Source organism: Rosa rugosa, chromosome 6, assembly GCF_958449725.1.
Source record: "Rosa rugosa chromosome 6, drRosRugo1.1, whole genome shotgun sequence".
Taxonomy (NCBI): domain Eukaryota; kingdom Viridiplantae; phylum Streptophyta; class Magnoliopsida; order Rosales; family Rosaceae; genus Rosa; species Rosa rugosa.
The window spans coordinates 28064097-28086893 of record NC_084825.1 but is presented as its reverse complement, the minus strand read 5'-3'; the positions used below and the strand labels follow the sequence as shown (position 1 = coordinate 28086893).

General features: G+C 39.1%; 2 protein-coding genes across 16 annotated transcripts; both read right to left on the bottom strand.

Annotated features, from left to right (window-relative positions):
* Positions 1-6065: 6065 nt before the first annotated feature.
* Positions 6066-9137, bottom strand: LOC133717936 (uncharacterized). 15 transcript variants are annotated; one of them, XR_009850038.1, is made up of 10 exons: positions 8961-9124; positions 8841-8877; positions 8416-8515; positions 7992-8045; positions 7506-7700; positions 7305-7407; positions 7099-7223; positions 6937-7018; positions 6631-6844; positions 6066-6529 (listed from the first exon to the last, which is right to left on the bottom strand). XR_009850038.1 is itself a non-coding variant. In XM_062144699.1 (9 exons), exons 4-8 carry the CDS (start codon positions 7684-7686, stop codon positions 6682-6684), a joined length of 537 nt encoding a protein of 178 aa, XP_062000683.1. In that variant the 5' UTR covers positions 7687-7700; positions 7992-8045; positions 8416-8515; positions 8679-9132; the 3' UTR covers positions 6066-6529; positions 6631-6681. The 15 variants fall into 15 exon arrangements, 8 of the variants coding, with proteins under 8 accessions (XP_062000683.1, XP_062000681.1, XP_062000686.1 ...); XR_009850033.1 differs by having other exon boundaries at positions 8416-8877; positions 8961-9127; XR_009850034.1 differs by having other exon boundaries at positions 8597-9124.
* Positions 9138-16328: 7191 nt separating this feature from the next.
* LOC133718381 (uncharacterized protein At1g28695-like) lies at positions 16329-20098 on the bottom strand. Its single transcript, XM_062145216.1, has 3 exons — positions 19691-20098; positions 19162-19554; positions 16329-17126 (listed from the first exon to the last, which is right to left on the bottom strand). The coding sequence occupies exons 1-3, from the start codon at positions 19856-19858 to the stop codon at positions 16569-16571; spliced, it is 1119 nt and encodes a 372-aa protein (XP_062001200.1). The 5' UTR covers positions 19859-20098; the 3' UTR covers positions 16329-16568.
* Between the last annotated feature and the right edge of the window lie 2699 nt (positions 20099-22797).

Here is a 22797-nt window from a genome sequence, read left to right as displayed (position 1 = left end):
TGCAATCCAATATGAATCACTAGGGTTTACAGAATACAAGTCGTGTTGTTCTTAACAACACTATCACTTAGCAACACATGCTAACTTGTTTTACAACTGTTCTAATTCCTAGTACAATATTCAAGATACTCAATCTTCAACTTTTCTTGCTATCAATTTAAATCACGATCTTGAGAATAAATATGAATGATTTTGCAATGGAATACATGAAACACATAAAGAGGGTTTTTCAGAAAAACAATATGAACAACTCTAATAAACCAATGTAGAGCAATTTTATGCAATTAAAAACCCCAACACTAACTTTCGTTTAGAAACCTTTTATAGGGGAGAAACTCTCCCCCTCAATCAAATCTTTTCTTAATAATTAATTAAGAAAAATATAGAAAGGTTTTTAAACAATTTTTGAATGTACAATCGAAACTTTCCTAACCAAGATCTCAAATTGATATGCATGTTTAAATCCCTCTTTAATGCATAACAGATTTGAATCAAATTGACTGATATGCATATCAATCAAAGAGCATAAAAAAGATATGGAATCAAAACATATTAAACTCAAGATCAATGACTTAATTGGTCCTAATGTCTTCAAGATCCGATCCTTTGATCTTTTCTCTTTGTTTCCTTAATGCTCCGGTTTCCTTGTGACAAGGGGAAATCATGTATTGAATGGTGAATAGCCCAAAATACTTACAACACAGCGGAAGTCTTAACAACAGTAAAACCACAAAAATAGCTTCGTACACGATCAGTTGCTACAAGGTCTCAACTTCAGCCACGATTTCCCTCACCTGTAGAATTAACCTCTACACCATCAATAGTGTACCGGGTTGCCACCCAACAAACCCGTTAAGTTTATGAAAGCTTGTATGAGTAAACTCAAAACCACAAAGCGAGAACACATGCATAAGTCACCTCAACCTAAACAAACGATAAACATATCTCACAACTACAACCATCAGTTTCATATCCTTCCATATCATGCTTACATAGGTCAACTCATGACTAAAAACCACAAGCTCTGGTTTCAACCTAACATCCAATTACAATTTCAGTCAAACCAAAACCACCTCAACTAATGTTTGAAACCATTTTAACGCACTACAGCGAATTACAAAATCACACTCCTTTCCTCCCCACCGGAAGCATTTATCATTAACGTGACATCAAAGGTGAAAATCAATGAAATCACCTTCTTATCCTCCCCACAAGGAACGCTCGTCACCACTATGGCCTTCCAAATCATTCAAACCCTCAACAGAAATTCCAAGAAGAAAACAAGGCAATCACAAATCAAACAAAGGTAAATCAATTCATAGCAGCCCATGCATATAGTTTAGTTCAGGCGGCTACATTAAACAATCTATTCAAATCATAGAAATCATCCAAACTTCATACTCACACATCTGTAGGTAGCTCCAATCTTCACACGCAGTCACCACCCCCTTAGTTGTTAACTTAATAACAATCATACCTCCTTCACAGAGAATCACCACAGCAACCCTCTTGCTCGTTGTTAACTCAATAACAATTCAACTCTTTTTACATAGCGATCATCACAGTGATCATCACACAAATTTCATCGATCATCACACAGATATTCCCACAATCTTCACACATAAATCATCACAAAGATCATTACACTGATTTTACCAATCATTACGCAGATATTCCTACATAAGCTACCATATTCTTAAATCCCAATTAAGATGGTCATACTAGACCCATGGTATCTCAACAAATGAAATTCTACAATCACAACTCAATACATAATTTCGCTATTCTCAAACAAAAATGAACTCAATTCTAATCATTGTTTGCAATCTCAACAAATGATATTCTATAATCATAACTCAATACACAATTTCACTATTCTCAAACAATAATGAACTCAATTCCAATCATTGTTTGCAATCTCAACAAATGATATTCTATAATCACAACTCAATACACAATTTTACTATTTCCAAATGATAATGAACTCAATACATCATATACTGCTCATATCACAATAAATGTACCAATACATATATATTTTACGTAAATATATATATATACATTGTCATCCACTCAGGAATGTCACTAATACCAACTATAGTCACAGTTGAACAAATAACTCCATGACAATATGGTAACTTGCCCGTAAATGCACATTGTGAGATTTACTCACCTCATAATCCCACTGCTTCTTCACACGCTAACCAAAATAAGCACAAATTGCCGCAATCCGCTCAACACAATTCTGTCAAGTACCTAATCACATGCGGTCTCATCTCAATACATGAAACACAAAGCGATTAAAGTTCGAACCCCTGTTTGAACTAAAATCCTGAAGGTAAAGCCAATCGAGGCGGAACCTCATCCGAGACCACTCAAAATTTCCGGAATACTTCTACGATCGATACGACATAACTAAAAGTTGATTGAACGGCTGGATCCTCATGGATCGAAAACAGAGATAATCAAAGCCGGTAAAAATCCTAACATGCTCATACTATCTCCAAATGTTACAACCCATATATCAAAACGCTTGTATCGATGAATAGATGATATATAAAGCAAGGTTCTAAAAAACGCTAGGCGCTAGTCGGGCGGTGGTCCAGAGCCTAGCGCCTAGAGGTCTAGGCGGGAGCCTAGGCGGGGACTAGGCGGTTTTTTGTTTTTAATTTTAATTTTATTTTTATAATATATAATTATATAAATAATATATAAAACCATATTGTAATTGCGTTTCAATGTATTTTTTAATTTAATTAATCAATTGAAATGTTATTATTACATTAATAAATGAAATATTAATGTAAGAGGAGCCACATGCAAGAGGATTACTGGAGATTGGAGAGATACTCCAGAGCCACGTGAGATACTCCAGAGCCACGTGAAATATTAATGTAACATTAATAAATTGAAATGTTACTTCAATTTGGATGATTGGAGAGGGGATGAAATCGGCTGTCCCCAAAAATACTGTGCCAAACCTGTCCCCATGCATTCATTGGTCCACAAAGTAGGGACAGCAGATTTCTTCCCATTGGGGAGATATTAGATAATCAATGGAGCAGCCACGTGCAAGAGGATTAGTGGAGAGATACTCCAAAATTGGCTGGACACATCAAGTCACCTGACTAAGATGGTCTTCCACGACAGCACGACATCATTTAATTGTTATCAGAATTGAAAACTCACGAAACGGTGTCGTAAAAAAGGATAAGTTTATTAAACATAAAAGCAACCACTTTACTCATCGAGTCATTGTCTTCTTCCTCCTGCAGTTTGTCTTCTTCCTCTGCAGTTCTGCTCCTTCCTTCACAATCATTTTAATCAACGCAAAATTTCCAAGCTTTGAAGTCTCATAGCTTATGCAAAATATCGAGGTAGCTACCCACGCTTGCTCTCCCATGAATTTGCTCCTAGCGGTGGGTGCCAGAGACAGAGAGAGAGAGAAGATTGGGTGGCGGAGAAAACCGCCTAGGCACGCCCAGATCCGCCAAGGCCCGCCCAGGACCGTCCAGCCCCGCCTAACATCCTAACGCCTAGTACCAACGATTTTCATGAAATCGAATTGGTCCCTTGCCGCCCACCGCCTAGGCGCCGCCTAGTTGGCCGCCTAGGCCGATTTTTAGAACATTGATATAAAGCAAGAAATTGCCCCAAACATGGCCGGACGCACCACCGTGCCAAACTCAAAACCAGCTCAATCCAACCGTCCAACTTGGAGAGCTCACCATAAGGGTCAACTTCAATACCTGGGGTTTTCACCAACTCTGCCTAAATCAGCCGAAATCAAGCTCGAAAGCTGTAATCCACTATTAACCTCGTGTTAAAGCTTCTCCGGTACAAATCGATCAAAACCACCACTATGGATCGAAAGAGGATGCCCCCACGAGAAAAACAAGACCGGTTTAGTGCTCAACCGTCGCCGAAGGATAGAGTTCTGGTCGGGTCCGACGCCGTCAATCTTTGCAGTCTCGATCCACTGTCGTGGACGAGAATCGGGGCAAGTCGCCACCACAGGGAGGACCGCACGGAGGAGGCGAACAGAACTGGGTCGATCCGTGGCCTGGGTTCGCTGGAGTTCACCGAAAAAGTCGGGTCTTCAATCAAGGTTTGGGTCGGATCAACTGAAAAGTTGAGAAAGAATAGGTTTCTGGAATTTTCTGGAAATAGTACCAGAATAGAAAGTTTTGGAATTTGTGAAATATTTCCGAAAATTTCCTTTTTATACAAAAATTTCAGAAAATGGAAATAACTTTCGCTGACCATAACTTTCTGATACGAATTCTGGTTTACATGTGCTGCATGTCCACGAACTCGTATCGACGTGCTCTACAACTTTTGTGAAGGAAGTTTTTGGAGAAATTCAATGAATAAAAAGTCAACCTTTTGACCCCTAAAAAATAAAACGTTTCGAGTAATTATTTATCCGAAATACTTCCACATCATACTCGAACTACGTACCAATAACCATTGAATAAACTCCGGAAAATCATCAAAAATTAATGACCAATTTCTGGGGCATCACATAGGTTGCAATGAGAACACATTCCCCCCAAAAAGAACAAGGAAGATGAGCGTGAAACTGGAGTGCTCATGTTGTTTAAAGAAGTTGTCGATGTTTACACTCAAGCATGTAATTTTGTTAAGGGGTGTAGACATAAGTGTTTTGAAAAATTATGCCATTATCTGCGAAAAAACTTTTCATGGAAGGAAATTCAGCACCATTATCAACATGGATATTTTAGACCTGGCGATTAAATTGATTAGCAACAAAGGCAAAGAAAGAGTTTAGAAAGATTTTGAGTCTCAAATTTAAAACTCATCAAATATACCCAAGTACAACATGTAAAATCATCTATAATGGTAAAAAAAATAGCGTGCTCCATAATGAGAATGAACTCTATAGGGTCCCTAAATGTCATAATGAATTATTTCAAATGGTTCTTCACTGAAAATCTGACTTGGATTGAAGGGTAGCCTGGTTTGTTTAGCCAAAGGGAAAAAATCACATTTCATGTTAGAATAAAAAGAAAATATTTGAAACATTTTTGGACAAAAGATTACGGCAAGCAGCGGAGAGATGTCTAAGCAATTTATGCCAAAGTGCAGGGACCATGGAATTACGGACAAAAGATTACGGCAAGCTGCTGACCATGGAATTTTTGCTCACTCACCGTCCGATTGAAATCGGACGGTTCACAGCTAAGTGATGAGAGAGGAGAAGAGTTGTGAACCGTCCAATTTCAATCGGACAGTGATTGAGCAAATGATCCCTGGTCAGTTGCTGACCAGGTGATCAGGACTGGATCACTATATGTCACGCAGCAACCATGATCATTGTTATACAATTAATTGCTAAATTTCCTTTTAGCATGATCATTTAATTTTCCCATGTCAGATTAATCATTTTCGTAATTACATGGGCAATTCAATCCTTCATGCTATTTAAATGGATTTAAATTGTCAATATGCCTCCCATACCATATCAGAGCATACAAGCACAATATACGTGATTCATTAATTAAATTATATCATATAAGTTGCTAATCACTTATTTTCTTTTGCCTTTGGAAGAAGCAAAATAACTCTAAATCGGGCATCTTCTTGTGCGTACAAGGCCAAGCAAACTATTGATGATCATTTGTCGATTACATGGAGCGTTATCTTTGGACAACTCCAACATGATTTGGTATTCGGGTCAATCCCAATTTTCCACTTCTCCAATCGGCAAAAGATAAGTTCTCATTTACGCTCTTTCAATTTGAGGTAATGCATAACAATTTCTATAATCTAAGCATGCCTACGATATTTGATAATTTCAATATAATATCTACTAGTAAATGTTGCCCGCGCGTTGCTGCGGGGGTTACAGTTGTTCATATATTATTTAGAAAGGTAAGTGATTATTGATGGGGTGTCGATTGTTCGTGATCGATTGGTGGAAAACATAGGCATAGCAAAAATCAATTCGTTTGTGCAAGAGCATACTATCATAATCAACATTAAAAAAAGAGATAAAAAAGCAAGAGAGCAGGCCTAAAAAACATGTAAGACGTAAATTGGAATGAAAAGAAAGATTATAACATATTATTGATATATATTTAGTTTTACATTGTTTACATTGAATCATACCTAATACAAAAATGCTAGTTCTACAAACTTGTCATTCATTAACCTAGCAGGAGTAACTGACAGTTACTGTTAAGCACAGCAGCTGCATTGCATCTTCAAAAACAGCAGTTGCATTGTATCTTCAAAACATAAGATTGGTTTAGTAATAGCTGCTGAATCAACTGAAGTTTGTTTACAAAAGGTTATCCTGGAGGCTGTTTCAAAAATTGGTTATTCCAGTGTACAAAATGCTTCAGTTGATTAGTTGACTACAGTTATACCAAAATTTGTAGTCAATGCAGCTTCTACTTGTTAGTTACATATGTACAAAAGAGTGATGCATGTTTACTGCTCGTTTTCCTTGTTATGTTCTTCTTTTGCCAGTGATGATGAAGTGGCGCTTCCTTGTTCTGGTTCCCTATCAGTTTAAACAGAAGTATTATGCAAGTATTATGTAATTAAAAGTAGCATGTCAATAAGAAATGTATGCTTTTGCGTGGTAATGTAATATATATTTACCTCCTGATTTTCTTCTCTGGGTCAGAAATGAATAATGTCCTTTTGCTTGCCTCAATTGATCTTTTTTTTTTTGGTGAGGGAACGATCTGGTGTTGCAGTTCCTGGTTCTTCTGTTGATGGCAGGGAAACTTGTGTAGCCGGAAAAATGTTGCTGACAATCACTTCTTCTGGGTCAGGTAGTTTTCACCAATTGTTCTCTGAATTTCCTTTGGAACTGTTTGTTTGGTTGAATACATGTTGTTGTTGACCGATTGTGAATTTATTAATATTAATAGACTATGATTTTGTGATGATAAAAACACTTACTCTTCCTCGTAGTCTTCTCTTTGGCCAATGTCTGGATCAATGATTCTGCAGCTGTGATTTGTGCTCGATGGAGTTGGTTGTTCTATAAATTGGAAGAGAAAATGATTATAAAATAGATAGTAATTGTAACAATTTTATTAAATGTTTCAAATTTATAATTACGTTGAAATAGAGCAATCCTCAAGCTAGTAAATACTGCTAGTACTGGTGGAGGCAAATTGTAAATTGCATCCAGATCGAACTCTCTTGCAGTATCCCCCCAAAGAGTTATCTTCACATCTTCTCTACTGCATTGAAAAGTTTATTGGTTATTTTTATTAGGGAAAATAGCATATCTTAATATATAAGAAACGTTAAAAATACTGTACCTCAGATTTTCCAAAGTGATTTCACATTTTGTTTCCATTTTGTTTTTGCTTCTAACAAACACCTCATGATGTGGTACAACTGCTTTGATGCAGCCATAAAGGTCTTGTATGAAATAAGAAAACATTGTCAGTCTATAAAGTGTTAGTTTCCACTATAATTTGTAGATAAAAAGAGTATTTATTTATGAATTGGAAATTCACCTATAAGGACTGTTTGCCCTTCCATACGCTATTGCAATTTGAAAATCTATGTACCTTCAGTCCTCTTTATTAAATTCTGGTCATTAGATATTTCTTGGACTTCCCTTTCAGCATTATGATTTTCATCTTCATACTCCTCTAACAATCTCTTACTTCTTGTCCACCTCATCTTTGGAGCCATAACTACACTAAACACTAAAATGAAGATAGAAAAAGAAAACAAAACAAATACATGCTGCAATTAAAAGACGAACAAAAAGATGAAACTCAAAAAACAAACAAAAACAGCTTTTCCTTCATTTCTTCCTTGATTTCATGTTCCTTTCCAAAGCATCAATTCACTCACTTGCAAACCGAAAATCATAATCCAGTGACCCCAAAAACCATATAGCTAAAACTTGTCCTAATCTATCGTTTCCCTTTCTAAAGCATTAACACAAAAAGAACAAAAGGTGCAAGAAAGAAATATAAAACAAAATGCCTCACCCTTCACTTCAAACTTTGGAGCCCCGACACTGAAGCTACTGTTCTGTTTTAAACCTGCACAAAAGACGTCAGTTAGCTACAGCCTTTAGTATATATTCTGTAATACAATTAGCCTATAGTATCTTCACATTCACAAAGAAACCAACAATATTTTGTGAACTAAAAAAAACAACATTAAAAGGAGATTAAAACAGAAATCTAATTAAATGTGCTGTTATTTAAGTATTCGCAGTAACCAACAACAACCAAAAAAATATGAATCAAACCACAAATCCACACCAAGATAAAAAGAAAAGAACAGATGCTTGAAACTCAGAAAATTGATAAACAGCAAATTTGAACACCTGAAAGGAACCACAAAACCCGACCATCTAAAGCTTCAATCAATGAGAAAAAAACTGTGAAAAAATTCAAAACCACTTACTCTTGCTGGACCCAAGTTCTTCGCCTACCCAAAACCAACTCAGTCACCCAATTAGAATTCCAAAGATCTCTGACGCTGAAGATTGAATCTCCCCTCACTCCTGTTTTTTACATTTGAATAGGTATAGTGAATTTAGCGATGATCAACTATATTGGTATCCAGAGCAAAATCCAAGCCAAACCTTGATCAGGTAGAAACATGTAGATCTCAAAAATTGCATCAGAAATCATTAATCATCTAGATGACAAATCAGAAACACCTACATCAACTTCCCTAATCTGATTCTCTTGAATCTTCAAGATCTATCAAGGCTTGTGGCAATCAGCCAAGGTAAAAAAAAAAAAAAAAAAAAAGAATTATAACATGAACTTTCCTCAATTGATCACATTGAAGAACATGCAACAATCAAAGCATAAACCCATCACCTGATTTATCTTCTAAACCCAGGTACGATTGATTTACCTGTAGCAGATCACCAACTCAAAACACAATTATCCTGAAGTCAAACACAATGCAAAATTAATATAGCAAAAGAGAAACCCAACCACTAATCAAGACAAACCCAAGCACAAATCGGAGGACAAAAGGAACGTCGTAGCAAGGAAGATGGAATCGGAGTTGTAAATGGTAACGAACAACACCACTTTCCTCGCTCTCTCTCTCTCTCTTTCTATCTCTCTGGAGCGAAGAAGCAGAGACACGATAGCACTGAGCTGTCGATGCAAGAGACAGGAGGCAGGGGTAAAACAGACTTTTCACAGTACGAACACCTGTCTGAGGTACTCAAGTAAAAAGGCTGAGAATGGAAGGGCAAAAGAGTCACGGCACTGTATTACTGTTCATTGAACAGTACCATTCTCATTTTACTTTTATATATATATAATTATGCCTATGTATTAATGTCAAACGTTAATTTAATTGCAATCCAATTAAATTGCTACATATATACATGTGAAACTCACTAAATAAATGCAACATGCATCTCATAAATCCTCGCCCCGAGCGCGGTACCCCCAATGGGTAAGTCAAGGTCAAATGCTTGCATAAAGCTCTTACTATCATGCGAGGCTAATGTCGTCATTCTACTCGGGGCCACGCCACCGGGTACCGGAGGCCAAAGCCACCGGACACCCCAACGGGGTTACGAGGCTAAAGCCATCATTCTACCCGGGGCCACGCCACCGAGTAAAGGAGGCCTACCGGCCCTCATTCAACCCCATTGGGTTAAGGAGGCTCAAGTTCTCATCTACCTCAACGGGTACACAAGGCTCAAACCCTCATTCACCTCAACGGGTACAAGAGGCTTCGAAGCCTATCTACTCCACAGGGTGCTAAGGCTCAAACCTATCTACTCCACCGGGTACACGAGGCCTACAGGCTCTCATAAATCCTCTACTCGGGTAAGGTATCCCAACTAGATCACTAAAGGGTAGCTCTCTTACATAAGCCAAGGTCCAGTCCCTTGCAATATAATCCTTGCCCTGAGCGAGGTAACCCCAACGGGTAAACCAAGGTCCAATCCCTTGATTTTGAGTCATCTCACCTCCCGAGCGTTCTCTACACTTGGGGGACTTATTCATACCACTTATCACAAGTGGAGGTAGTACCCGACCGGGACTATCATTAAGCTTCACGCTCATACTTTTTGTGCTATGGTTTATTAATGGAAATATTGAAATTTTTTCGCCTATTGTTGATCGCAACAATTAAATTTCTTTTACATCCCATTAATAAGACCATGAGACAAAACTCGCACAACCTATCACCCGCTCGACACGAGCGAACTCAAGTCCAAACTTCGATTTACTAACTACATAACTTGGGGGACTCGGCGAGTAACCACACTCTCGATCCTAACATGTGCATCATATGCATACAACATATACATATCATTATGTACGCATCATGACGTTCATCACACATCGATCTATGCATCATATGCACTTCGTTATACTTTCACAAACACATACATTCTACACTTATACGTCGTATGTCAAAACTACATAATACGTGCATACACACAATGGGTAAACAGCATCTCATATAAACGTTCATGCACCCCGATGCATTTGACTCAAATGTCACTTAGATTGCCCTAGCGCAAACAATATGCTCTTTGTACACTCTTATCTTATTTTGCAGGTACTAGCTCGATGATGGACCCCCGTGGCATCCACCTGCCATGGAAGACTTTACAAGACCCGGAGAGTCCCTTCTTGCTCACGGAGTTGGGGGACTAGTATGGGTATGACGTTCAACAAGGTCATCACTCATACTTGGCGGCATCATATTTAAACTCCCCAACCAAGAAGCGCCTCTTACTCGGGGACTTGGGGGACTTGTACATACCACCTATATCACATACCGCCAAGCATAAGCAACGACCTCATAGGTGGGCCCCGCGACATGGTTAGCCCCGCCTATGGCATGCATCCGGTAGTCCGACACCCGAGCTACCTCGCTATGGTGGAGGTCGGTTGGTACCTCGTAGGGAGGCCACCCTCCCACGATCTTCAAGAGACTTCAAAAGAAGTAAATATGTGTATGATGTCCCACATCGGAAATATAGAATAGAATGAGACTTCCTTTAGCTATAAAAGGAAGTCTTCCCCTTCTTGGAAAGGGATGGGATCCATGATCCCCATACTTGTATACTACAAAGGCTACATGGCCTCACTCATAGTGAATTCTCTAAGTGGACGTAGCCTTGCCTCAAGGGCAAGGTGAACCACTATACATGTTTGTCTCTCTCTCTCTCTCTCTCTCTCTCTCACCATCACGATCCATACTTAGTTCTCGTTCTGTATTCTCACACAGAAACACTCTTTATATAGACTTGGATTTGGATCTTGCCCTCCTTCTCTCAGTATCTAACATGAGTCGGTGTGTCTATCTATATCTTAGATATCAGCAAGGGATCATTTCTCAATTTTCAATTCATATAAAAATTAAAAAAATGTCCGCATAGGCTTTAATTGTCCGCTTGGGCCTTCCAGCCCCACTGCACGGGAAATAGGCTGACTGGGCTTTCGCATGGATAAAAGAATCATGGTTTTGTAGATTTTGGTAATTTGCTACATTTTCTATTAAAAATATTTAAAATGTCATATATAACACATATTAGTCTTTTTACCTTCAGTTTGCGCCTCACGTGCATCACATGTTGTAAAGCTTACGGCTCTGTGATAAAAAAGGGACAGAGGTACGACATTGATAAAAAAAAATAAAATAAAAAAAAAGAGTCTAGATATCACGTTGTTAACATTGTAAGTTCGAGTATCATTCTGAAAATCACCTAAATCTCCAGACACTGTTGGTGGAAAAAAACCCTTAATTAAAATGCAATGCTCTAAATTGATAAATAGAAACCATCCTTACTTGAGGATTAAACTCCTGTCATGATTACTTTCTTTCAACTCCTCAAAAAGATCTCCAAGCCTGGGTCTCCTTTGAACAAAAAAAAAAAAACAGTAAAAACAATTCAGTTCTTCACCTTCTAAGTTAAACTAAATGGTCTTTACTCTCTCAATTCTTACATAATAAGTCCATTTCATTAGCTCTCCGTCTAAATGAGTTGTTAAGTGGCTGACGTGGCAATCCATCCATGCCAACTCAGCTCGATATATGTTATGTTAATGGTGAATTGTCTAATATAACCCTGTATTCTTTTTTCTTTTTCTTTCTTTTTAGGTTTTTATTTTTTTTTTCTTTTCTTTTCTTCCTACCTTCCTTCTTCACCACCTCCATGCTGGGAATCAGAAGAACCCTCGTGCAATCCCAACCAGGCACCCACAATTCAATCTTAAGTCAAACAAAGCCCCCTACTTACTCACTTCAATAATACAAATAGGATTCCCAGACCAATTTCTTCCTCTTTCAGCCCAAGTCTGCAAATTTACCTTCAATTAGCGAAAACAAAAAATGTATCATTGACATAAACTACGGAAAAATCTTAATCAAATTCCAACTAGAATTCTAATCATTATCAAAAACAGAATTCCACAACATGCACGGAATTGCAATCAGGATCAACGAATGAAAAAAAAATGATAACAAAAAAAGTAACTAAAATTGAATCAAAGTAAGAAGAAGATTCTTAATTACCATTGAAGCTTGGTTCAGCTCTCATAGGTCCAAAGAAAAAATTGCAGCAACCAAACCCAACAGGAATCGAACAAATTCCAAAACAATAACAAAAATTAAATAAATATAGGACTAAGTTCAGTTTACTCCCTCAAACTTTGGGTTGAAAATCAGTTTGGTCCTCGATCTTTTTTTCAATCTCGATGGTCCCTGTACTTCTAATTTCCATCACTAGCATCTAAATTTCAAATTTGGCTCCAATCATGACGTCACAAGCTAATTTGGCACCGACAGCATGGCTCACAAGAAGGGCAAAATGGATATTTTTTCAAATAAAAAGATTAAAAAAAGAAACACCCAAACCCGAAAAAATGCACCTCTCTCTCAAACTCTCTCTCTCTTAGTGAGTCTGCTTGGCTTGGATAGAGAAGTGGTCAAGGGGATCAAGATCGAAAACGATCAGGTCCATTGGTGGTCGAGGGGAAAGGAAAGGTTGGCAGGCGTCCCAAGTGGTTGCAGATGGATTGATCTCAAGCTCCGAGAAAGGGTGATGTTTTGATCTAAAAGGGGTTAGTCGGGTTAGACAATTGAGCGACCCAGATCCCTTTCTGATCTGGTTTGTTCAAAGATCATGATTTCTGGGACTTCCAACGAGTGGAGGCGCAGTGGTGCAATTGCAGGGTGGTCGACATGCTGGCATCATGGAGTGCCAACAGAGCTATATGAAGTTTGGTCTAGATGGCAACCCAGATGCTATCAGAATTAGGTCTGCCAGCTGGGCGGGCTACCTACGGTGGCTAAGGCACCCAATAAGGTGTGGCGATAAGGGGCGACTGTTTTTTGTACGTGACAGGACAGTTAAGCAGAAGGAAGTTGTAGCTTGACTTGCTCTTGATCTCTCTTGCCAAACCTGTAACAAAATAAGTCGTTAAGAGGAAGTCCGAAAAGTTTCAGACTTCTCTCCTCTGATGTCAAAGTCAGACATGGGTAAAGCGGAAGCTAATTCTGAGTGAGAGAGTTGAAGTGGGAATGAATGATTACCTCGAACCCTTATATAGGCGGTGGTGCATGTTGGGGTTCGCGCCAACTGTCATCTAGTGAGATGTCAATTGTGTGCACACGCTTGGGCTATGATCGCACGAATACAGCCATACACTGATTCTGTGGACCCACCAACAACGGCGACGTCGATGCTTGTCGAGACATCCGGGTGGTAAGATGCTGACAGCAATGGTGTTGCCAGGCTCGTGGTTGCAAAATGACGACACGCTGTGCAAGTGTATTCACTTAGTGCATGAGCTACTAGCTGATGGATTGTTGGTGGTTGGACCATGTCTCTTTCTTGTTATGAGTTTATTGGGTCTTTGATTCTTGAAATACTTAGCAAATGTTTGTGGCAGACATTGAAATTACTAGATGATGATATGTTGGTGTTGCTTAAGGTAAGGCTTGTTGTGTATGTGGTTCTTCCTCACTTATCTCAACCATTTGGATTTTGATGAAGAAGACGAAGAAGCAGATTGGGGTTTTGAGGTTGAGATCGATCGGACGGTGGAGAGATTTGGGCAGCGCCGAAACAACTTGCACATCGAGATTGTATCCGACTTGAGCTTAACCCCATTACTAGAGGAAGAAGAAAAATAAGGGTGTAGATTGGAGCAAAATTAGAACAAATGGTAGTTTGGACATTTTGCCCTTATTGGGGGTCTAAAATCTGAAAAGTGGGCCATATTGTCAGTGCCAAGTCAGCTTATGATGTCATGATTGGAGCCAAATTTGAAACTTGGACACGAGTGATGGAAATTAGAAATGCAGGGACCATCGTGTTTAAAAAAAAAAAAGATTGGGGACCAAACTGATTTTTTTTTTTTGAAGAAAGGGTGGTGCGGCTGCCCTCAAGCCTTGATTAATGAAACTGTCGAATACAAGGGGGGGGGGGACATTGAGCCTAAACCCCTGATTACAATACGCACTGAGAGAACATCCTGAAATACTATCATGAGTCTCCACTAAACAACTGTATTCAACTAAGCACCAACTAGCAAAGATCGCTCTACTGGCGACTCTATTTGCTTTGACACAGGTCACACAGCGGTGACACAACGGAAAGATAACTCGATCTGCAACTCGATTACAACATAGCATAATTTCCATATGCACAGCTTTCCCATCATGTTGCCACTGGAAAATACATCCAGTGACACTAAGTTTCACCCTGCCACTAGGAGGCAGCGACCATTTGACCAAGCAAGGAACTCGCCGCCTACCTAGAGCAGACACGTTACTGCCACTAAGAGGGTGCGACCATTTGCTAATGCAAGGAACTCGCAGCCTACCTAGAGCAGACACAGCACATAGAGTGCATAAACCGGCACGAAGCCCATTCCTTCCTACCAAACTACGGCATAAACTTATTAGAAACAACAAACATACGATCAAAAAACAACTATTAATTAAACAACTAACAGCAGCAGCCCACCAGCAAGGGCCCAAATCCCTGGGCCTGGCCCAGCCTCCATTCTCCCCACAGGATTCCAGGGCTGCAGTCACCCAATCCGGCCACCCACTCCGCCTCCAACGAGCTCCAGGCGTCCAACCCCGCCACCAAATCCTCCGCCAACAAACCGGCACCATCAACCCTGCATAATCACGCCGCCGCCCATTGATCTCGGCCAACATCTGAGGCCAAACCTCAAGGCGTGACAGATCCCTTTCGGGATCGCCTCTGCCCGGAGATCGAAGCCCCGATCTGCCCAACCCAATAACCTCAGGCAGCAACCCGATCACCGCAGGAGACAATGACCCCTGATCTCGCCATCGACCAACAACACCCCCATGCCGCTCAACCCCTGTGATCACCCATGATCGGAGAAAGTCAGACCAGAACAGATCCGCCCAACCCACCCTCCACCTCTCATCCACCTTTCCCGGGCCACGCCGGAGTGCCCAGAACCATCACAGACCCGTCCGACGACGACGCCCCGAGGACACGCCGCCGGACGGAGCATCACTCTCTCTCAAAGACACCAGGCGCGTGAGGCGCGTTCTAAAACCCCTATACAGTAGCTTAATGATTTTTTACACCTGCATGCTTATCCGGGACCAAACTGATTTTCATCCCAAAGTTTGTGAAAGGAAACTAATTTAGTTCATAAATATATATAAAAAGCAAAGAAGGAAGCAACATACAATCAAGAGAAAATGAGAAATCCAAAACAACAAATAAAATAAAAAACTGAAAACAAAGTCACCGTGGTGGGAGATCGATCTTTTCCTTCGATTTGAACCCCGCGTATACCGGCTGTGAGGAGTTTTGGAGATCTTTTCGGGGAGGACTTGTGGGTCGACGGTGAGGGAGACGAAGTCGCCGAGGCCGTCGACTGGGCATCTGAGAAAGTCAAAGTCGAGGTCAAGGTTCGCGATAATGGCGGAAGCGAAGGCCTTGATGGAGGTGTAGAGTGGTTCAGGCTTGGCAATGAGGAATGTGGGTCGGGATGGGAGAGAGAGGTTGCATCGGGAGATGGGTTTTCAGTTTGGTGGTGGGAGGGGTGTGAAGAGCTTTAACGGAGCTTTGTTGTGGCAAACGGCGATTGCTGTTGCACTGTGAGAGTGATGGAGTATACTAAGAAATGGTTGCTGGGTTTAGTTTAGGTTGTGCGACTATATTGGAAGAAAAGAGAGAGAGAGAGAGAGAGAACACAGGGTTATATTGGCTAATTCACATTAATATGACATTTATCGAGCTAAGTTGGCGTGGATGGATTGCCATGTCATCCACTTAACAACACATTTAGACGGAGAGTTAATGGAATAGACCTTTTTTGTGAGAATTGAGAGAAGAAGGACTATTATGTTTAATTTAGAAGGTGAGGGACTGAACTGTTTTTACATGTAAAGTACAAGGAGTAACGTACTAGTATTTAGTCCAAAAAACGAAGCATATAATTCTAAAATTCCTAACTCACTTCTCTATCCTATCTTTGACATTTTATTCTATGTTCGATAATACAACATTCAATCGATTTGTTTTCTTTGTTGATGCTAATTTCTCTTCTATACATATCAATAATTTAGGACTTATGAGTTGCTTTGGCGGTGTTTGCCGGAACCTTCCATGAGTTCCAACATCCCCAATGGCCGGTCCACCGGAATCTCTCGGCCGTCAGATTAAGATTAACCCTCCTCGTATGTGACATTACTTTCTTGAACTTCTTCCAATCACGGAGAACAGCCTTCAAATCTTGTACTTTCGCAACAATACTCCGGCAACAATTAGAATGGACAGTACTGACTTCCCTAACATCCCTGCTATTCTGGCAAAAACCACTGAAATATACAGTATCCAAGAACCTGACTCTAAGACCCAACTCTGGAACAATACCACCTCGGATTAGGTTTAGTAATACATCCTGTTCTTTAATTCCGGTGGCATTGTCCTTCAAGGTGTACCATTTATCAAACAGTGCAATGGTCTTGTTGTTGGATTTGATGTAGTAGAAGCCGGTATTGATTAACTGTGTTGTGTTCCATGGATCTCCAAAGAACATGTCAGTGCTTATTTGTAAATCCTCGGTTTCATTTTTACTTAGCTTTGTGAATGGGTTCCTTAGCCACATCACATCAGTGTCCTGTTAAGAAAAAAAAGTACGGACAAGAGTGTTAGCAAATGCATGACTTATTTAGTAACAATAACTTAATCAAAAGGAAATTCAGGTTCAACCCTAAAGCTAGACTAACAAACAGTTGGAAGAAAATTTATAAGAAAACAAATCAGAAAATACGACATCTAACATAAGTCATGAACACAAATGAACACTTAAACAATATAACAATATGACATAAATAGTAATTTTGTCATGAGAAAACACCCAATTTCCAATTATGTTCGAACTCCACAACAACCTTTAATATACATTTTATAATCTACATCTAAATGGAGAAGTGTGGAATTAACTGACAATGTCATTTTCAAAGACTACTTTTTTGTTCATGATAATAAAGGCGTGAGGGATCGATCAGCCTCCGAACTACAATGAGTTATAGTACTTCTCTTCACACACAAAAAAAAAGAGAAGTAAATCATTTTTCATGATTTGTATTTGAGTGTCCATTTCATTTGTGAAACAAAGATGATCGTATTCAAATGATTGAATAAAAAAAAAATTCTATCTTTATTACCCGAAAAGGCTAGTTTTAAATTCTAGACTAAACTAATAATCGAGTGCACTATTGATAGGTTGGAAATGGTCACATGTATTCGCTTTAGCAAGATGAATTTGCTCACATGTATTACCTATTTGTGTTATCTTTATGATTTGTCACATGAATTTCCTCTCTGATTTTCAAAAATTAGAAAAGAGCCTAAAATGCAGCTACACTATAGCACATCTTGATTACTCACTTCACCACTCTATCCTCGTGAAAGCTGCTTGTCGTTAATATCACTGATAGGTAAGGTACCAGTCACCATCCCCCTCTGAGACCCTGTACACACTACCAATAATGGCATTGCCAGTTGTTCATTCAAATACCTCCCCAACTTTTGGGCCTCTGTCATTCACTCAAAAGACACATAACATTGGCCCTAAGTCCACGTGACGTGACATTACTACAAGTTAGTTTCACGAAACTCAATGACATCACTGTTCACGCTACACAGATGACAAACCCATTCCTCAGACCCAAAGAAACCCTAAATCGGAAAAAGAAAAAAAAGAAGAAGAATCCTATAGGTACCGGTACTACACCCCCATCTCCATCTCCATCGATCTCCATGCCCACAACCTATTCGATCTCGATACACTGCTACCATCTTTTCAAACCCTAGATTTCAAACTAAAGGAATTAACCCTCTTTTTATGATGAGTTTTCATTTACTTCTATGATCCTATCTAATGGTTTACTTTTGTTAATTTGGTTACTAAAATCATTGACTTTAGTTATGGATCTTTTTACATTTTTAACCCGTGAGTTTTTCTTTTCGAACTTACAAACCTGAAGCAGCTCTAGTTAAATATTTTGTATCTAATAGACTAATACACTGTCAAATATGTATCGATGTACTTAAATAAACGAAACACGAAACATAAAGTGACAAGAATTTAAAATAGTAGACCACATTAGCTAGCTATAACCTGGTGATGAAAGGATCTGAAGACGACTTTTCGCATGGTGATGGTCCATATCAACTATGTCTCTATATGGTTTAAACTTTGGAAATGGGTAGAGGGGGAATTTGGTTGCTTTGAGTATATATTATGCGGTGGTAGATGGAGGAACACGGTGGGTGCCTGGGGGGCAACCCCCACCTCGATGATGGAGGAAAGGGACATGTAGAAAAGGAAGCGATCGACATGAGAAAAAGAAGCGATCGACATGAGAAAAAGAAGTCATATACAGATATACCATCGGTGCATTACCAATTATATAGTGTCTTGCAATTATATGGTGTGCTACTGTCCTTAGTGATGTGATTTGTTTTTTCGTTTAACCCCAATATTACTATTAATAAGTTAGACTCCCTTTATGGAAAAGCCTAGAAACAAAACTCATTTCAATCAGTGTTTCCCTATGTACAGTTAGTACACAACCGACTCTTTTGCCATGATTGTGAATAAAATATTGCATAAATAAGGAACACAAAAAAAAGAACTAGAAACTTACCGTGAATACGAAGCTGTAACCACGTTTGAGAACCTCCAACACGAACCAAGTTCTCTTCCACATCATTTTGATGAAATCCTGGGACATGAAAATCTTCTCCCCCCCGAAATCTACGCCGTCGGTTTCCAATCTGTAGCAATTCAGCCTCAGAAACCGGCACCGGTCGTAGGCCGTCTGATCAACCGCCACCAGAACCAGGTGGTCGAGCAGCTCCCTCGTGCCCTCCCCTTGCCAAAAGCTCTCAAGGAAGAGGTCGAGCATGGTTGTGTCTGCGTTCACATCTTGCACTGCGTAAGCCTGGTTTATCACGGCTATGATCACTGTCTTGTTCTCCATTGAAGCCTTGGATAAAGTGGACTCGAGCTCGTCCTGAGGCTCGTCGAATGTGATCGTCTGTCAAAACAATACAAACAGTTTAGAAAATCAGAGATACCATTTGTGCAGAAATGGGGGTTAACGCTTCTAAAGCGCCTGGATTGAGTACTGTTATTAGGATAAGTCCGGAGTTCAATAACAAGAAATGACTTGCCAGGCTTTGTGATGCGCCCTCATCGTGTTTCTGGAAGGCGAAAAGCGGGTTGATAGAGGAGGAAGAAGACCATATAGAGAGATAAACAACACAAGCGAGGAGTAGAGAGAGAAATGCAAGATTGGATCCCAAAGAAGAGTGATGTTTCTGGTGATGAGAAGGTTCCATGTTTATGTTTTGTGTAAATGGAGTAATGCGTGGTTGGTTTTGGTTTTGGGTTTCTAAAATTCGGGAACTAAGTTCTCGGATACTTGGGTGAGGTCTAAGCCTCTAGCTAGGGGTAGAAGAATGAGGCGGATGATAGAAAGGCGTAGGTTAAGTAGAGAGGTCATCTAATGAACCTGAGAATATCGGTGCCATTAATTTTCTCGTGAGGCTTAAAGACTTGGATTAATGCACATTTTCCTTGCATACCAAAAAGGCAAAGACAAGAAAATTATTTGAGTAAAGTCCCACTTTTCTGTTGCCGATAAAATGATATGTCCCTTTGGGTTTGATACACCTTGGCTGATATTAGAATTATTTAAGTTCATTTCATTTGTCTATTTATTTGAGTTGACTATACCTTTTCTTCTTTATTAGGTAGATAGTGCGTATGTTTCCTAATAGAGTTGATTATGTTTAAGCATCTTTCTTTCTTATAGGTTTCTTAGTCACTTTCTTATAGGTTAATCAAGCTGCCAACTCCAGCAGTAACTTGTATAATTCATAGCTTTAATTCAAAAATTATCAAAACATGTCACCTTTAATAATTACACCAAATGTCAATCAGTCAATGTAGCAAACCGAATTTAGTCTTTTCTATTTATTTAATTTTTTTTTTAAAGAACCCTTTTATTTTGTGTCATGGGTGGCTGAACTTGGAATTCATATTCCAACTTTCTAAAGGGAAAATATACAAAATCAGCAGCTACTTGGTAATATTTTCAAAAGTTTAATGACCGGGGTTGTATTTTGTGATCATTTTGGTATTATGACTATTATACAATTGGCTTTTGTTTACGGATTTCCGCATGCTACTTCTGCTTAGCTTGCTGAGGCCTTGGTCAGTCCTTGCGAGAGAGATTGATTCATCAATATGAGCAAGAAATATGGTGTAATTGGTTCAGAGTCTTCTTAGTTGTATGCCGGACTTGAATCAAAGGCTCTTCGGAATCACTAATTGAAGGGGCATAAGATTTAGGGAGACGAAAAAGTTAGTGTTGTGAAGAGAGTCTCTAGTCAAATCCGACCCTAAGTCCGTTGAACTATGGATACCATTAGTGACTTTCGCCTCATAATTTGTTATGAAACAACTCAACTTTTCTCTTCTAAATCCAGCTACTGGTTGATCTAATCAATAACTTTTGTTGTACGTAACAGCACTTGTTTAACATCGGAGGAAAACATGAGGTCATCTTTAGCTTCTATCCTCTTTATCAAAAGCTAAAGAAATGATTAGGGTGGTGGATACGTAGTCTAGAAACTTAAATAAGAGAAGTACTTTCTTATACAATAGATGTTGGTACTTGGTAGTTCCTGGCTCTTATATAAATTACCAAAATAATAAAGAGTCTCTTCCTACTCGTACTTATTTTCCCTTTTTAATAAACCCCTACTTAATACTCGTGTGCTGATGTAACCTACTGGCAACACATTTTTGTCCATTTCCTTTTTTAATCTAAAAATTTTGGGAATGCAACTTTTCAACTAATCATGGGCAAAAAATATTGCAAGATGCATAAACTAATCACCGGAAAACTTAATTAAGCCTTTGTATTTGTTAGAGAATATGTCTTCATGGTAGCCATTTCCCTAGTTAATCCAAGATTTGCATGTACTAATTGTAACTATAAATATATAATATTGTAAAATCAAGTTGAAAAAATTAATTCTGTATTCAAAATTAAGTTATATTTGTGTGAATTAATGGTAGGTAGGGGGTTCAACAACTCTTTGATATTGGCTGGTTCTGCGGGTCTTACGGCCCTAAATCTCTTGTTGGAACCATTCGTGATTAACACGGTTCAACTTACACCACACGTTAGCTAATTCTCCACCATTTTCAAGTGTAATTCTATGTTATGTAATGCCGTGCCTAAGAGATACCGGTTCAATAAGTAGATTATTCTCTTCCATCAAGCTAGACCCTTTAGAGGTCGATCTCTAGAAGATCCGTATATAGTCGGGAGACTTTAGCTAATTAAGAGTGTTTTTAGCCTTGAATTGAGATATTTATGAAGAACGTGCATGTTGTTCCAGCTCGGAAAAATTCACTTTGAAGCGACGATTCTCTAGATACATACATCATAGAGATTTTTTTAATTTAATCAATTTAAAGAGGACTGAAAGTTAACGACTTAAAGAGGACTTTCAGTTAATTAGGACTATCAATTATAGGCAGTGTTACTCTTCTATGAATTCATATTTATAAACGACAATTAATAGCTTTGTAGCATTTGATCTTCTTTCATTTGATTTCTCTTGTGAAGAGGCCAAGTACTCGTTCATTACAAGAATGGGTTGCACTTGATTGCAAGAGACTGAGTTAAATCACTTAAATGCATGGTGACTACACAACTAGCTAATGAGCAGACAACGTACTCGTAAACATTGGAGCATGTTGGGTGCCCTAGCTAGCCTCCCCAGCTATGATGCACAGCCACGAAAACTAGGAGCACAAACAAGTTTGATTATCAATTGAAAACGACGAGTACACGTACAGCATATTGGGTCGAGACAAACCATCACTCACGCGCTATGTGATGTCTTGGATTTATTATGTGAATGCCTTGAAGTTTGTATGAATTTACTTGTACGGAAAGATAACTATGGCATTAATCCCGTCGGACCCATCGACTGCGTAGTTTTATTACACGTGACGCGTCGTTGTGGGGGAGGTTTGACTTTTGGATATACCTCGGGACTTTCAAGAACTTTTTTTCTAGTGATTTTGGCAAAAATTTCCCTTTTTGCCCTTATTTGAAACCTGTGTTTGTAAAAAAAAAAAAAAAAAAAAAAAAAAAAAAAAAAAGAGGAGGAGAGACGTGGAGCTAAGGGATTGGTTTGGTCGTGACCTTTATGGTGCAGATATGGTGGATCTCGGCTTCTGATTTGGGCCATTTGCA